The sequence below is a fragment of the Agrilus planipennis genome, unplaced genomic scaffold, assembly GCF_000699045.2.
Source record: "Agrilus planipennis isolate EAB-ADULT unplaced genomic scaffold, Apla_2.0 scaffold40, whole genome shotgun sequence".
NCBI classification, from domain to species: domain Eukaryota; kingdom Metazoa; phylum Arthropoda; class Insecta; order Coleoptera; family Buprestidae; genus Agrilus; species Agrilus planipennis.
This window is the reverse complement of record NW_020438938.1, coordinates 267,605-284,037: the sequence shown is the minus strand read 5'-3', so window position 1 is coordinate 284,037 and position 16,433 is coordinate 267,605. Positions and strand designations below refer to the sequence as shown.

The 16,433-nt window shown below is 31.6% G+C and overlaps 1 protein-coding gene across 2 annotated transcripts; it reads right to left on the bottom strand.

Moving 5' to 3' along the window:
- Nucleotides 1-9,372: 9,372 nt before the first annotated feature.
- On the bottom strand, nt 9,373-11,721 carry LOC108740883 (coiled-coil domain-containing protein 18). 2 transcript variants are annotated; one of them, XM_018475389.2, is made up of 6 exons: nt 11,200-11,721; nt 10,961-11,132; nt 10,828-10,893; nt 9,990-10,663; nt 9,684-9,930; nt 9,373-9,620 (listed from the first exon to the last, which is right to left on the bottom strand). In XM_018475389.2, the coding sequence occupies exons 1-6, from the start codon at nt 11,555-11,557 to the stop codon at nt 9,461-9,463; spliced, it is 1,677 nt and encodes a 558-aa protein (XP_018330891.1). In that variant the 5' UTR covers nt 11,558-11,721; the 3' UTR covers nt 9,373-9,460. The 2 variants fall into 2 exon arrangements, with proteins under 2 accessions (XP_018330891.1, XP_018330892.1); XM_018475390.2 differs by lacking the exon at nt 10,828-10,893.
- Between the last annotated feature and the right edge of the window lie 4,712 nt (nt 11,722-16,433).

Here is a 16,433-nt window from a genome sequence, read left to right as displayed (position 1 = left end):
TTATGAAGATTGGAAAAACTTTGGCGGTTGTTGTAGAACAAACAGAATAGCTCAAAACCCCAACGCCAAAACACGACACTGTAGTTGTCCGAAGCACTTTTCGGTAACAAAGTTACCTTCTTCAGGGACTGAACTTCAGTTTACTTCAGTCCCTGAAGAAGGTAACTTTGTTACCGAAAAGTGCTTCGGACAACTACAGTGTCGTGTTTTGAGCTATTCTGTTTGTTCTACAACAACCGCCAAAGTTTTTCCAATCTTCATACTTTGAATGTGAGCGAATACGTGGCCGTTTTAAAAAAAGTTTGCAGTAGATGGGCGGTAGAGTTTCTTTGATATCTGTTTGATATCATACTAAACTCTAAAACTTACTGAGTAGTAGAATTACTACAGTAGCTACTCTTAAATCCTTAAGGCACATGTGACAGCACAACTATTTAAAAAGGCTTTTCAAAAACAAAGAATTAAGAAGAGAGAGAGACAATCTTTATATATACAGTCAAAAGGTTATCTACTCTGTACAAGACACCCTGTATAATTTGCGAATAAATATTCCTATTATTCGACTGGAAGTTGAAATGAAATTCATTTAAATTCTTTCGCATCGTCGACCTTATTTTCGAATCATGTGGGTACAAGAACATGCAAACAATAATAAAAATTACTTGTACCAACAAGACATTTAAAATATTGTGTAAACTATGTCATTGAACTTCACTTATTTTAAACTTACCTATCTGAATACGAATTGTCTAAAAACTTGGAAGTTCAATAAATACTTCACTACGCAATTCATGAAAAAATGTAAAACAATAAATGAGACTTGTGCACTTAAAATTGATCGACGTTAAAATCATTCTTTGTACATTTAAAATAGACTTTGACATCGTTAAACAAAGAATTAAAAATTCGCTTCATTGTAAACAACGCCGTTATTATAATATCATTGTTTACATGTCTTAGTTTCTTTAACAAGCATGTACACTTGTACGTACACAGATAATCATTATCATAAATCACATTAACGAATGCAATTTAAAAAATTGCATATGTTACAACCGATTAAAACGTTTAAATAAGCAACTGATAATTAGATTCATTGACCTTAACACTTTATTTACTGTTTTTGATTTTTGTGTCGTTTGGTGATAAACCTAATCCTAATGGCATTTAAATTACGAATTAACACCCAATTATAAAATTCCATCTCTGCAGAAATGAGAGAACTATAGATACTTACTGTAGAACCACAGATAGTATTTAGCACGATTATATTGCAATAAATTGAGGAAAGCCAAAATTACTATGAGATGTTCCAGTTTGGGGAAATACGAATTTTCATATTGGGGGACAAAATCCCGCTAATAAATCTAATATATTTGACCCAGCACAATAAACCCGTTGCCACTATGAGATTCTACATACTTTTTTACGTAATTATCACTAATCAAAGCTCAATAAATACCTTACATCTCAAAATAATTTCACGAGCGCTTTTCTATGTTAGATTATTTTCGGTATTTTAGTAAAAACAGCGCCGGAAAGTGCCTGTTTGACGTAGCACTCGAAAACCATTAGCACCATGAGATTCTACGTACTTTTTTACATAACTATCACCATTCAGATCTTAGTAAATACCTTACATCTCAAAATAATTTCACGAGCGCTTTTTTATGTTAGATTATTTTGGGTATTTTAGTAAAAACAGCGCCGGAAAGTGCCTGTTTGACGTAGCACTCGAAAACCATTAGCACCATGAGATTATACGTACTTTTTTACATAACTATCACCATTCAGATCATAGTAAATACCTTACATCTCAAAATATTTTCACGTGCGCTTTTTTTATGTTCGGTTATTTTGTAAATTTTAATAAAAACAATGCCGGAAAGTGTCTATTTGACATCGCGCTCGAAAACCATCAGCACCATGAGATTCTACGTACTTTTTTACATATGTATCACATCTCAAAGCTTAGTAAATACTATACATCTCAGAATAATTTCACGAGCGCTTTTCTATGTTAGATTATTTTGTATATTTTAGCATAAATAATGCCGGAAAGTTCCTATTTGACATCGCACTCGAAAATCGTGCATATTTTGAAAAAGCAGACGGTAGTTGTAATATTTTTTTTCTTTCTATGCATAGTTTTCGTTAATTATTGAAAGTTTCAAATTGTACAACTTACGTGCACCTACGATTAGATAATGACTGGTGACGGTGAGATTCCTTTTTAATTAGAAAAACCAATTACCAAGCGGAAAAGGCTTATCGTAAAAACCTAAACTTAACAACCGCTAATTGTCTGATTGTGTTTTACCAAAGCGCGTTTGATTGTCATTCTCTATAGAGCAAAGAGTTGTGTAATAATTCCAGTTCCGCCCATTAAGGCCCATTATGCAACTGGGAGTCTATGGAAACCTGCTTTTCTATAATAGCTGTTGCTATTATATGCACAAGGTGTTACAGATTCTTCAAGCATGACAAAACCAACGAATAACTCGTAGCATACACGTTCCAATGTACTTGATACTTTTGCAAACTATTATTGTTACTGAAGAATTATTAAACGTCTCATTGTACAATATCTTACTACAACGTCTATCATCATCAAATCATCTTTGTACTCCTCTTAACTCCTGTTTCTGTTTCTAATATGACTCTAACTAGACCTTCATAACTGAAAAGGTGTCCTGCCAACAACATACACTATTATACGCACTAACTTTATATAAAGTTTACCTTTAAACATTAAATAAAAGCTGTTTTATTGGTTTTAATTAAATGATTTTAAAAATAAGTTCCTGGTTTCTAATTTTAAATAAATTTCTGACTTTTTTGCCTTGAAATTTTAATGCATATTAAACATTTCCTAATAATACATTCAACTCTTCAAAATAACATTAGTTGTTTCGATAGTATTTTTTACAAAAAACTATTACCGTAAATTGAATATGGTCAAATGTTATTAAAGGAGTTGTATTCAGCAATAGTAATTGTTCGAAATCGATGAACTGTAAAGGGCATTTTGGCACATATTATTCAACGCATGTCTGAGGCAATAAACATGAATTTTTTCGAAACATATAAAGAGACAAAACGGTAACAGAAATTGTTTATTGTTTTAATTAGTTTCAAATCTTTTGTACCTAATATCTACTTAAATCAACTTATTAATGTANTAGCTTACATCTCAAAATAATTTCCTGAGCGCTTTTTTATGTTAGATTATTTTGTATATTTTGGCAAAAATAATGCCGGAAAGTGCCTATTTGACGTCGCACTCGAAAACCGTTGGCACCATGAGATTCTACGTACTTTTTTACATAACTATCATCATTCAGATCTTAGTAAATACATTACATTTATTTAGGTACATGTTAATCCTGATGGTCAGCAATAATTGATAGTTTAAAAACCGCTGCGTGGTTGAAATTAAATTAAATGTTCATTAGAACACTTACACGCCCAGAAAAAAACAATTTCAGAAACAGTTAATAATTAATTCATTATTGCAACGATTGCAATAATTATTTAAAAAGTTCCTGTCAGCTTTGGATTTTAAAATTACCTATTCAGGTCCTTGTTCTTATAAAATACACTTGAAAAAAGTTCACTTATTTATTAAAACTCTACGTTTATTTCATCTTTTTTTAAGTAATTGTACTTAATCATACTCGACTTTTAATAATTAATGTTAAGTGAAACTTCTCCCTGTGTATATTATCGATTAAAATACTATTTTTTTACGCAAAACACTATAGGTAATTCAAATAAATCATACAACAAGAAATTTTATCAATCGTTTACAAACTATAAGCAACTTGTATTTATTGTTTCACAAAAAATTAACACATTTAGCAACATTCTACTTTCGTTATCGGACATAGTATTTCATGTTATATCGACAACTTCAATATTTTGTAGGTAGATTACATAAGAATTGTTAAGATTTTTGCCTAATTACTGGCCATGTACTAAATCCGTTTTCGCAAACAATGCATTTCATGTTAACTCAAAGAAAAAATTACAAAAGTCTACCTATCTAAAATACAAATATGTACGTATTATGTAAAAATCTGATCTGTTCAAGCAAAGTTTGATGCTTGTATTTAATGTACATAAGTCATTATGTACATATACACATAATAAATGTCAAGGCTGAAAAAGTTCTACAGATTATGCTAGATTATTATCATAGGTGGATAATTAACTTTTTAGATTCGTAAATGTAATGGTCTTCCCAGAAATAACGTGTTCTACCACCTACATTAGTAGAATCAATTAATTAAAAAAATATTAAAAATGAGATATACTTAAGATAAAGTCTCGATGAATTCAAAAACTGTTCGTTTAAGATTATTGAAACAACTTAGACTAGACTTTCGAAACAAGAACAAAAATTCAACGGAATCGTTTCTTTCAATGAAATTGAAAAAGTAAAGCACTTAAAAAAATCTTTTTGCGCAAAAGTTGTAAATGAAGAGGACAAAAAAAACAACAAAATAAATAGTTACTGTCAAACACAACAAAAACTCTAGGTCAAATTGTTTATGTTTACTTGGCCCAATATGTGCTTCATTTGCACATTATGCTTCGCAAATTTGATCAAACTTAACTATCGTATTACAGCTTATAACTACATTTGTAAGTATTGTTGTCGCTGTATAATACACCGTAGCACAGAGAGCTCAAGGCACTTTTGTAAGTAATATCAGCAGCTCTAGCTCTTACTTTCAATGACGTTCACTTGAAGGAATTCTTTTTAAACTATTCAATGTGGGAAGACGCCATAATATCATATAGGTATCTATTGTGATGTGTGTCTTGTGTCTTATGTACTTATTATACAATTGGCAAACTAGAAAAACTTGCTGCTACTACGACTTCAGATATTATTTAATTTAAATGTACTAGAATAGAAACTAAAACCTACGTCAGAAAATCCACACACTTTTATCTATTCTTAAAGTGGCATTCATAACTTAATAAGTAATTAATTTACCTGTACCTTATATACAGTAACCAACACGCCGCTGACTCAAAATTAATGTAATAAATAAGGGTGTACTCTTATCATTTAGTTATATATGGTAAAATTGCATTGGTTCATATTATAAATTGTTTTATTGCGTCTACTCACGGAATGACTTTTATTAAACTTGAACTTTCTCAAAGGCTTGTTGGGAGTTTTCTCAGGTGAAAGTACCAAGCTTTAAACTAAGATTGCAATTTTCAGCTAAGAATTTGCATACGTAACACATTATTTGACGAATAAATTTTTGTAACAGCAGACTTCCTGCAATATAATAAACTGGTACAACGCATAATAATCTCAAACTTTAAAAACACATGCCAAGCTAGCACAACAAAAATTTATTTCTTATTTCTACATTGCACTACATCTCGCTAATTTTTTTTGCATAATTCAAATATAAACGATAGATTCTACGTACATTTTTAAATAACTATAACTTCTCAAAGCATAATAAAATCTTCTATCTCCCAATAATTTCAAAAGCGCTTTTTTGTGGTAAAATTATTTTAAATATTTAAGTTAAAATAGTTCCGGAATGTACCTATTTGACATATCGCACTCGAAAACTGTTAGCACCTTGAGATTCTACGTACCTTTTTACGTAAGTATCACTTCTGAAATCCTATTAAACACATTACATCTCAAAATAATTCCACGAGCCCTTTTTTATGTTAGATTATTTTGGGTATTTTAACAAAAAAAAAGCCCGAAAGTGCCTATTTGACATCGCACTCGAAAACCATCAGCACCATGAAATTCTACGTACTTTTTTACATAACTATCACTACTCAGATCTTAATAAATACCTTACATCTTAATATAATTTCACGAACGCTTTCTTATGTTAGATTATTTTGTATATTTTAGCACAAATAATGCCGGAAAGTGCCTATTTGACATCGCACTCGAAAACCATTAGCACCATGAGATTCTACGTACTTTTTTACATAACTATCACCATTCAGATCTTAGTAAATACGTTACCTCTCAAAATAATTTCACGAGCGCTTTTTTATGTTAGATTATTTTGACAAAAATAATGCCGGAATGTGCCTATTTGACGTCGCACTCGAAAACCATTGGCACCTTGAGATTCTACGTACTTTTTTACATAATTATCACTACTCAAATCTTAGTAAATAGTGTTCATCTCAAAATAATTTCACGAGCGCTTTTTTATGTTAGATTATTTTGTATATTTTGGCAAAAATAATGCCGGAAAGTGCCTATTTGACGTCGCACTCGAAAACCGTTGGTACCTTGAGATTCTACGTACTTTTTTACATAATTATCACTAGTCAAATATTAGTATATAGCTTACATCTCAAAATAATTTCCTGAGCGCTTTTTTATGTTAGATTATTTTGTATATTTTGGCAAAAATAATGCCGGAAAGTGCCTATTTGACGTCGCACTCGAAAACCGTTGGCACCATGAGATTCTACGTACTTTTTTACATAACTATCATCATTCAGATCTTAGTAAATACATTACATCTCAAAATAATTTCACGAGCGCTTTTTTATGTTAGATTATTTTGTATATTTTGGCAAAAATAATGCCGGAAAGTGCCTATTTGACGTCGCACTCGAAAACCGTTGGCACCATGAGATTCTACGTACTTTTTTACATAACTATCATCATTCAGATCTTAGTAAATACATTACATCTCAAAATAATTTCACGAGCGCTTTTTTATGTTAGATTATTTTGTATATTCTGGCAAAAATAATGCCGGAAAGTGTCTATTTGACATCGCACTCGAAAACCATTAGCACCATGAGATTCTACGTACTTTTTTACATAACTATCACTACTCAAATCTTAGTAAATAGCTTACATTTATTCAAAGCTTTGTAAATGCCTTTCATCTACCAATAGTTTCACGAGCGCTTTGCTATAAGTATTCCTTTTATCTAATATTTCGCGTACTTTTAATAGGATACTTTTAAAGAGAAATAGGTAAATTAAGCAAGACAATATACGATTTGTATACAACTGTGAAAAAATCCAGTTATCAGATCATTGTTCTTCACACATTCATTCATTCATTAAAACATAAAACTACGAAGCTGTCAACTGTTACAGAATAACGAGCGGGTAATTATTTAAACATTTTACATAAGGTAGTTGAAGTATATAATAAATAATAACTAAACTGTATGATGCCGATAGAGGAAGAGAAAGAGAGACAGAGAAAAAGAGAAGTTTGCAGGTTTGTACCAGGCTGAGTCTGGCACTATTAAATTGTGATTAAACCTACATGTAGGATAGGTACAGTGTGTATGTAAATATGTACATACATAATCATGTGTGTCTATATAAAACATACAAAGTTGGGTTGACTTACATATACGTATGGATCTAATAATAAATACATGTATATATATCTACACGGCAAATTAGTTTGCAAAAGTGGTGTTACAATAAATAGTAACAAACACGCCCATTTTTAGACTTAACACTTTCACCTTTTGCCCTGGTGATCCACTAACTATATAAGCAGTTTAGAACCGATTTATAGACCGCTTCTATTTATATCTTGTGCATTGTATATTGTCTATTACACTATAGAAGCCATAAATAATATTTTATTTTATAATAAGTAACAAGTAGGTATGATATTCACGTCTACACACACAATATAATACTGACATACTGTGCCAAACAATAGCACAATAATTGAAGCATAAAAGGTTTTCCAGTTAAGAAATTTAACATACATATTACAGAAGAATACAAAACTTGCGTATGTTTTATGTAGAGCACTAAAAACGTGAGCACATTTCTATTTCAACGCCCTGTATAGAAAAACTAATGTGCAACGATAAAGAAATAGCGAACTTCATAGGTCGTAAACAGTTTTTATAGTTTTGTATAAGTTAGTAAGTATACTTCTTGATTAGACAAGGGTAGCAATTTTTGTTTTAATAGAATTTTTTAAATGTAAAATGATATAAATTTCTCAAAAACGAATAATTAGTTGCGTTAATTATTTTTTAAGTATCTACCTTATTGTAGGCACCACAGATGAGATTCGGTTTAAACTGCATAAAGAAATATTAACTTTTAATCACTCTAAGGTCTAATTACTTACATCTCTAGTAATTAGACAAGGCAACAGCGCTGAAGTTAATTAATTACCTACATACAGAAAAATATCGCATTTCAAAAAACCGGTTTACTAAAAGATGTCTGATAAGATGCTTCTTCAATGTTAACTAAAACTTTGCTTAAAATATCCCAAAAAGTTGATTGCAATTTCGTAAATCTACCTTTACTTTAAAATTGTCTTTTTTATTGTATTAGGAGTACATAATTATTGTTAAGTAATACCATTGCTTGAGTCTAACAAAATTTTACAATAAAGAACAGCCTCAATGATAAAACTGCAATACGAAATAAAAAGTGTGATATTCAGTTAATTATTTCATTGCCAAATCGAAAATTAATTACTTACTTAATTGGTATTAATATAAGTTTGTTCGCAATTACATTTTATCAATTTTTTTGTAAATTACTATTACGATGAATGATCGTTTAATAATTAAGATTTCATGAAAATCTTTAGCATTTATTTCTTATATAAAACGCGTCTACAGGTAAAGGTAGGCATACTGCTTACTTGTAATTAGAGGTGTAGGTAAGTCCTATAATACCTATTTATTAACAAGTTTCAGTTATTTTAACGTCAAGTGTAACTTATTTTACACGTAAATGACCTTTTCCACCTTTCTCTATCCATTTCTATAAATTTTTTGCGTACATACCTGTGAATCGCTAGTTTTTAGAGTTTTTAACGAGATACACTTCTCTGCCGTATGACCGCACACCAACTCCGTCAACTAACGACTGATTTATAAATTGTTGTCAACAGCAGGTTGATGTCGGTACCGACACCTGTTGCAGAAATGCCGAAATAAAACTTTGCTAAAAAAACAAGGTAAAATTGACGACCAATGGAAATAAGGGATACAGAATTTTAAAATTTGAAAGAGGTAAAACCTTTTAATTACTTAAGATATTGTAATAAATGGTCATCATCCTTGAATTTTTAGTCATGTGATTACCGAGACCTTTAATTTGATACATGATAATTCCAAATTTAAACAAAACAACAATTATTAATTAATAACGCATTCGTTTATTTATTTATTTTTTATTTTATAACCACAGTCTAATTTCAGTTCAGACTAGAAAGAGAAAAATTTAAAACAGTTTAAGCTAAAATCGTTTGGCCTAATATCTAATATAATAATTATTATCTTTATAATAACTATATAGGTACATTTAAAATGTCTGATTTAATTAAAAAGTAAACAGAAAAAGAAAACAAAAGTAAAAAAAAAAAACAGGTAAGTACTATTAAAAGAAAAATAAAGGAAACACTCATAAAAAGTAATGACTAGAAAATGGCAAAATTCAATTATTGATTACTTGACTAGTTGATGCCTTTGGGAATGTTGCCGATGGGGATGGGACAAGTTCAGAAATAGGAGTTCCAAGAACTTGCTCACAAACGACCCCCAGCTCCTTATCAAACATTAGAGAACTTATCTGATCTTCAGTGAGCATATCAACGCTAAAATAAAATTGCAAAAGTTAAAAAAAGAGCTAGAAATAAAACGAAACATTAAAATGGTACCTAGCCAAACTCTCGGAGTCAGAAGAATCGTCTTCAGGATTTAAATAAGTCAATGTCCTTTCCAAGGGGCTTGGAATTTTCTTAATAAAACCTTTTGATTGCTTCTCCTCAGTCACTTCGAGTTTTGGCTCGCTGTTGCGCCTTTCTGTTAAATTACTTATATTGAGCATCATAATGCCTTGTGAAAAGAACTCTTTCATCTTTTCACTTGTAGGACCTAAAATATTGTCCAAGCTTTGTCGACGACCTGTGAAATTAAAAAATAAATTTAAACATTACTACTAAAAAGGACCTTGTTACACCTACTATTCCCTAACGTTTTTTCTTCGTTTTTAGCAGACGACCTCGTAATCCAATTAGATATTGTCGTATCCAATTTCATCCGACTTTTAATGGCACTAAATTCGTTTTCTATTTTCGGATTTGGCAGGGTTTTTTGTCTTGTAAGTTTTGGTTTGTCTTCCACTCCACCATTTGCCTCTAATCTTTCATAAGGGAAGTCCTCTTCAGGACTGGAGACCTCCAAATTGATCTCAGTCCATTCCCCTGACTGGCTACACGGGACAGTTATCTTATCCCTTTCTGATTTATCGTTTTCGCTGCAGGAAGAAATGGAAACAGGAGACAATCCGTTTGTCAGGTTAACATTTCGGAAGCCATCCACTTCTTCTAGGTGAACCCTTGTAGGACTAGCTTTTGCACTTAATTTCGTTGGAAGACTCATATATTCTTCTTCTAAATTGTCCACAGCGCAAAGAAAGGGATCTATTGTTGTTTTACTTTCTTCTAATTTTTGATTTGTGCTACTGTTGCCTTTTTGGCTTCTTGACTTGTGTATTTCGTCTGATATTTGCTCTAAATTCCTCAAGGCTTCTGCATAAGTCATTTTAACACCTGTAACCTGCATTTCAAGATTTTGTACTTTTGCTTTTTGTTGCTCTAGCATGTGATAAAACTGGGCTTTTAATTCGTAGTATGGTCTAAACAACAAAAATTTAATTACCAAATATTCATTAAGTTATAACTTATAAACAATTTGCAGTTACTGAATCAAATTTTTAACTCAATGAATGCTCAAATTAGAGTAAAACAAGCATCCAAAATATTATATGTAAGAAATAAAAACAAATAAAGCATTACTTACAAAAAAATTAACTCGTGCTGATATGCTAAACTACTTATCTGCATAAGTGCTCTTCGAATTGCAAAACTAAAGAAAAATTAAAATTAAAAAATTAATAAACCGTGTAGTACAGAACTGAGCACATTTAAAGTACCTGCTTTTAGTTATTGCTCTCTTTAATTCTTTCTGTAGGCACTGTACTTTTGCATTAGCAGCTTCATGTTTGATACAAGCCAATCTGTGTTCTTTCTCTGCAAAACCCCTGTCTCTTTCTGCATCATTTACCCTTTGTGTAGCATGATTCAACATTTCCTGCCAAGCTGGATCTATTTAAAACAATAAGTATGAGCATATTTTATTAAAATAAAGGCAAAACTGAATAGCAACTCTAACCTAAAGTTCGACCTCCCAATCCTTGCTCTGCTAAGTAAACCATTTCTTTAGCAGCACTATGGGCACTATTGGCTCGTTCATATTTCATAGCAGCATTTTGTGTTTGCTTTAAAGCCTCATTTGCACAAAACCTGGCTTCATAGTAAGGTTTGGCTCTCTCAATACATAACCCTAGTTTTACTCTCAAGGCATCTACTTTAGCAGTGCTTTCACAAAGAAGCTGTCTGAATGCAGCCCTAGAATCATCTAATTCTAATTCGAGTCTGTTAATTTCGTCAGTAGCATTATTTAATTTTTCTAATTCTACTTGAACCCTTGGATCTATTGCTTCCAGTTGATCTGAACCATTTTCACACATATTTGATTGGATAATTCAAAATAACGGGACTAATTAAACAGATATTGCTATTTATCATTTAACATTACTAATAATTAATTAGAGTATCACATATTAACTACTATATTTAACAATTATGATTTTTATTTACTCTTACACTTTAAAATGCATCTACTAGTATTTTTGTATATAGGCAACCCTTTTAACTGCTCCCATACACATTGCAGGAGTTGCCTATACGGACCTCACGAGTTTCTTCAATCCAATGCAACACGGAACCGTTTTACCAAAAATATATTTCTAAAAGTATCTATTTTGCAAGCGAACAAGTTCTTACTGTAGAAATACTGATATAGATACATGAAAGTTATGATTTAATTATTTTTCTATTAATTGAAAACAACGCATGCCTTACTTACTTGTCTTTTAATATACAATTTAATATAAATGCAAAATAAATTAATAAATTATTACTTTCGATTGATTTAATTTCATTCCTTTATTAAAATGCAATTTCAAATGTTTTTCTAACTAAAGAAAAACTTCACTTATTCTAATTTCAAAATTTTTATGCCTAAACTCGCAAAAGTTGGCTTTGAAAACCTTAAGTCTAATGTTGGTCTTTGATTGGGCGATCAACAAAGTTCTTTCCAGTTACGCTATTCTTTGGAATTAGTTTCCTCGAAATTATCTCTGCAATTTTTGAAAATTTCTTACAGTAAAAGTGTTAAGACTTAAATTAAAATTTTTATCAAAACGTATTCTTTTAATCGTCCACTATATGAGGTATGTATTTTTTTATTTCGCACCGAAAGGATTTTCGCTATTTTTGAAGATAAAATTTTCAGCAATATAACCCATACCGTGATAAATATTAAAAGTTATAAAAACTATTAATATTTCATTGAATGCATACTAAATTCGTTAGTTTTTGCAAATTAACATCATTACAAGGACTTTTTTCATATATTTGTCGATGTTAAAACGGTAATTTAAAATTTTGATTCCTTCGGACAGCCTTATAATGTTTTCATGTTTTCAATACAAATAGAACCAAATGGCAAATATATAGTTGTACAACACTTTGCTAAATGTCGTATTAAACAGAGTTTTACTGATTTAATAAAGTTAAAAGTTTGTAAAACTACTCATTTTAGTAATAACACAAAATACAAGTACTTTTGTTACATGTTCCCTCAAATTCACTTGTTTTTTATAAAACAATAGCAGCATTTTCAATAATCGAACATATTCTGACGTTAACTACTAAAAATGTTTTACAAAATAACAATTTTTTCTTTGCTACCTATGAAACAATCGAAAACTTTTCAGAAGGATAAAAAAGGGCAAGTTTTCGTTCATTTTCGTCTTGCTGTCTTGTAAAATTGATTCTTAAGACATTTTCTGTATTTTTGCAGTAATTGGAATAGAAATTTCTTCAAAACAATCCAGCAATACTCACACTCATCAACTAGAATGATTTAATCGACAGGAACATCAAAACTTCTTCGAATGAAAAGGAATTAGGAAATTCTTGTATCTCAGCCCAGATTTCCGTCCATACTCATTATTTAATAAGGTAGGAATTTTACTTTCTGTAAAACAAAAGCAAATTAAGAAGTTAAAATGATAAGTTGATAATTTCACTTGCTTAGAGGTCCTACTGCATCAATCTCTAAGACATTTTCTATGTTTTCACAGTAATTGGACTGACAAATATTATACTTCTTCAAAGTGATGCCAACGCCTACACAAATCAGCTAGGAGAATTCAATCGACAGAGACAGAGACTTAAAACTCCCTCTAAGACAAAGGAATTAGGATTTCATGGCACTGAGGCTTCTATTCCCTGTATAAGGTAGAAATGTTAGAAAATGTTTATAATTGTTTTGTTTCATAACAAATTCCAAATGTTTTATGTGCAAGGTGTCAGGGTATACACACAATTTTCTATTTGTGTTAAAAACCTTCGAAACATAAGCCAATTAAGAGTGTTACCTCACTTTCCATCTTCAGTTAATTCTAAATAAAATAAAAATACTACCAATTTGTAACACATTTCTATTCAGTTGAAGACAGAAAATCATAAACTAAATAATAGTGATGTTAGTTTGTAAAGATAATTTGCCTACAAATTACATTAGTAATATGGAAATATTATATACAGGGCAAAGTAGTATTATGTAATGTTAGTATCGGCAATGCTGAAGTGTACGATGTGTTGCATACCTATTTACAAACAATTTCTTTAAATTTTAATCATTGACTTATTGATTACTATATCTATTAAAAAACCATAATGGCCGACATCAGTAACAATGCGACAACAATTAAAAAAGAATGATGGCCGACAACAGCAACAATTAGAAAAGAATGATGGCCGACACTATGTCATTATATTGTTCACAAAAGTAAATTTCGACCAGTTGAAGCAATGGTGCTAACAGTTTCGGGTTTACAGTGACTAATAGGGGGGGAAAAACTAGTTAAATTTATAATAAAAAAGGTATTAATAATTAAAACTCAAACACATACTTTTACCGTTAAATTCTTTGCCATTTAAAAATGAAAATGCGATAATTAGGGAACCTGTAAAAAACCTGCAACACCCTCCACTTGTGCCTGTGGTAGAGAGCAAAAGTAGGAATCACTTTTTACTTTATTTCAATTTGTACTTCGTTTGAACTCAAGATGCCCCTCTATTCGTTAATGATACACAGGGTGTTTGGAAAAAGTTAAACAAATTATAACATAATTACCTAATAAAAGCTGGAAAAATGAAAACAAAACACTTGACCCTCGAAAGCAATCGTTACATTCTAATAACTTTCTTTTGTTCAACAAAAAACAATTGGTAGATTCTGATACATGACTTTCATCAGTAGATCTGCAATTATTTTAAATTTCTTTATGACAATATTTCTAGTATTTTTCTGCAATATTAATAAATATTAAATGGCAAAAATGACATCGTTGAAACGATTAAATCTTCATGTTATAATTAAAATTTAAACTACTTAGCATCTATTAATTAGTTACCATTATTTACCCTTTTTTTGTTCGAGAATTATAACGTACCATATGGTTAATTTCATACCAACGTCTTATAAGCAAATCATGGCATTATTTATAAAAATTTTATGATGAAACCAGGGACGGACTGAACGACCTAACTAAGATTCGTATCAAAAAAATTAAAAAATTTATTAACTAAGAGTGACAAGATGGTTCTTTAGCAATGTGATAGTTATATTTTTCAGACGTTGCTTTTATTCAGGAGGTAATAGCCCTTAGATAGATATAATGTCCTGCAATATACATCACACATTTATCTAAGAGGCCTTTTTCTTATACTTTAAGTCTTTTTGAATGTTTTGATAAGTAGTATCGCCAATGGCTACCCCAGCAGCACTTGCCATCCAGTCTGGTATGGCTTTGATCCATTCCCATCCATCTTTCGTTGCAGGTTCATTCCAATTTGTCAAGTGAGAGAAGAGGATCTCAATAATGTTTGATAAGTTGCGGGGCTTTAGGGGATGTTGTTAGCCATCATTGACAACTGTCATCGTCAGCCATTTTTAGGCTTCCACCCTCTGTCCCGGGGGTTTCGTTCCTAAGGACTCACTTCATCAATTGCCTCCTGATCATTATCACTGTTACTGAAGCTCCTCATCATCAAGAATCTCCTAGACCATCAGCCCTAAATGAGTTCCCCATTATACAATGGTCGTCATGAAGTCATCCGATGCTGGTAAGTTTGACCACGCAATTCACTGACGCTCAGTCTCTTCTTCTGTTTCAGATCCGTTTCAGTTTGTCGTGTGTTCGAATCGTTTCAAAGTGCCTTTCAATGACAATATATTTTCGCGAAAAGTTGGTGACGTTCGTGATCGGTAGTGAAGTGAAGTGTGTGAGTTGTGTTTGTGACCGGTAGTGACGGAATCGATGGTTCTCCCACTGTCCACCACCCAGTCTGGTACGGCATTCGCCCACCCCTTCGGTCAACACGGAGAGGATGACGATCGTGGACATCCGACGCTGGATTGATCAAGGTTTCGGTGAACCCTTCAGAGGTCTAGCCGACGCCTCAAAGTAAGTCACTAACGAATTTTGTTTCAAATAGACCTGAGTGACAAGCTTTTGTTATGTTTCCGTTTCTGTTTTATTATTTTGGGGCTGATTTGATTTTTGCGCCCAATAAGGTAAGTTACAAACTGTAACTTAGTGTATTATTGGGCTCCTCTGTTTGTCCTTTGATCTAATTCGATCGCTCGACATGTTAGGGACCGACGTATGCAGGTGCTGCGCCTGTAACGTCAAACTTTAATTCTCGTTTGGGTTTTTTTATGATTATTTATTAGATGCCGATTCAGGTCCTCTATACTATATTATAGTCTATGATGTCTTTTGGTGAGATGATAGTCGAAGGTGGAGAACATTTGAAATTGGTATTTTGTCCACGCTGTCCTTTGGGGGTTGTGTTCCACGTATACATACACACACACACCATGTACTTACACACATTTATTTTATATTTATATGTATGTTTACTTGTCACTCGTTGGGTCTATTTGATATTTTTTTCAGCTTGTGTATGCAGCAGTGTAGCGAGGAAGACATTGCTTCTGAAGTGTTGGGGTATATTGTATCATACCTTTCTCTGGCGTAATGGTGGGGGTTCAGAAATGACGATAAGCAAATATTTTGGAATAAGTTCTTTCTAATTTTGAAATTACAATTGCTAAGAAATTTTGACATTTTTGATAACATTTTCTTTTTATAGCAATTAATTCAGCTTTTAATTTTACAACTAAATTCTTCTTTTTTAATGATTAATTTTGGGTAATAACCAGTGGCGTAGCTAAGGGGGGGCGGCGGGGGAGGCCCGCCCCGCTAG

Bases quoted from the DNA above. Each gene is read 5' to 3' on its own strand.
- LOC108740883 (XM_018475389.2), bottom strand. From the start codon at position 11,557: ATGTGTGAAAATGGTTCAGATCAACTGGAAGCAATAGATCCAAGGGTT. The intron at 11,133-11,199 runs GTTAGAGTTGCT...TGTTTTAAATAG, and splicing joins ATTGGGAGGTCGAACTTTAG to ATCCAGCTTGGCAGGAAATG. The intron at 10,664-10,827 runs GTAAGTAATGCT...TTTGTTGTTTAG, and splicing joins CAGCACGAGTTAATTTTTTT to ACCATACTACGAATTAAAAG.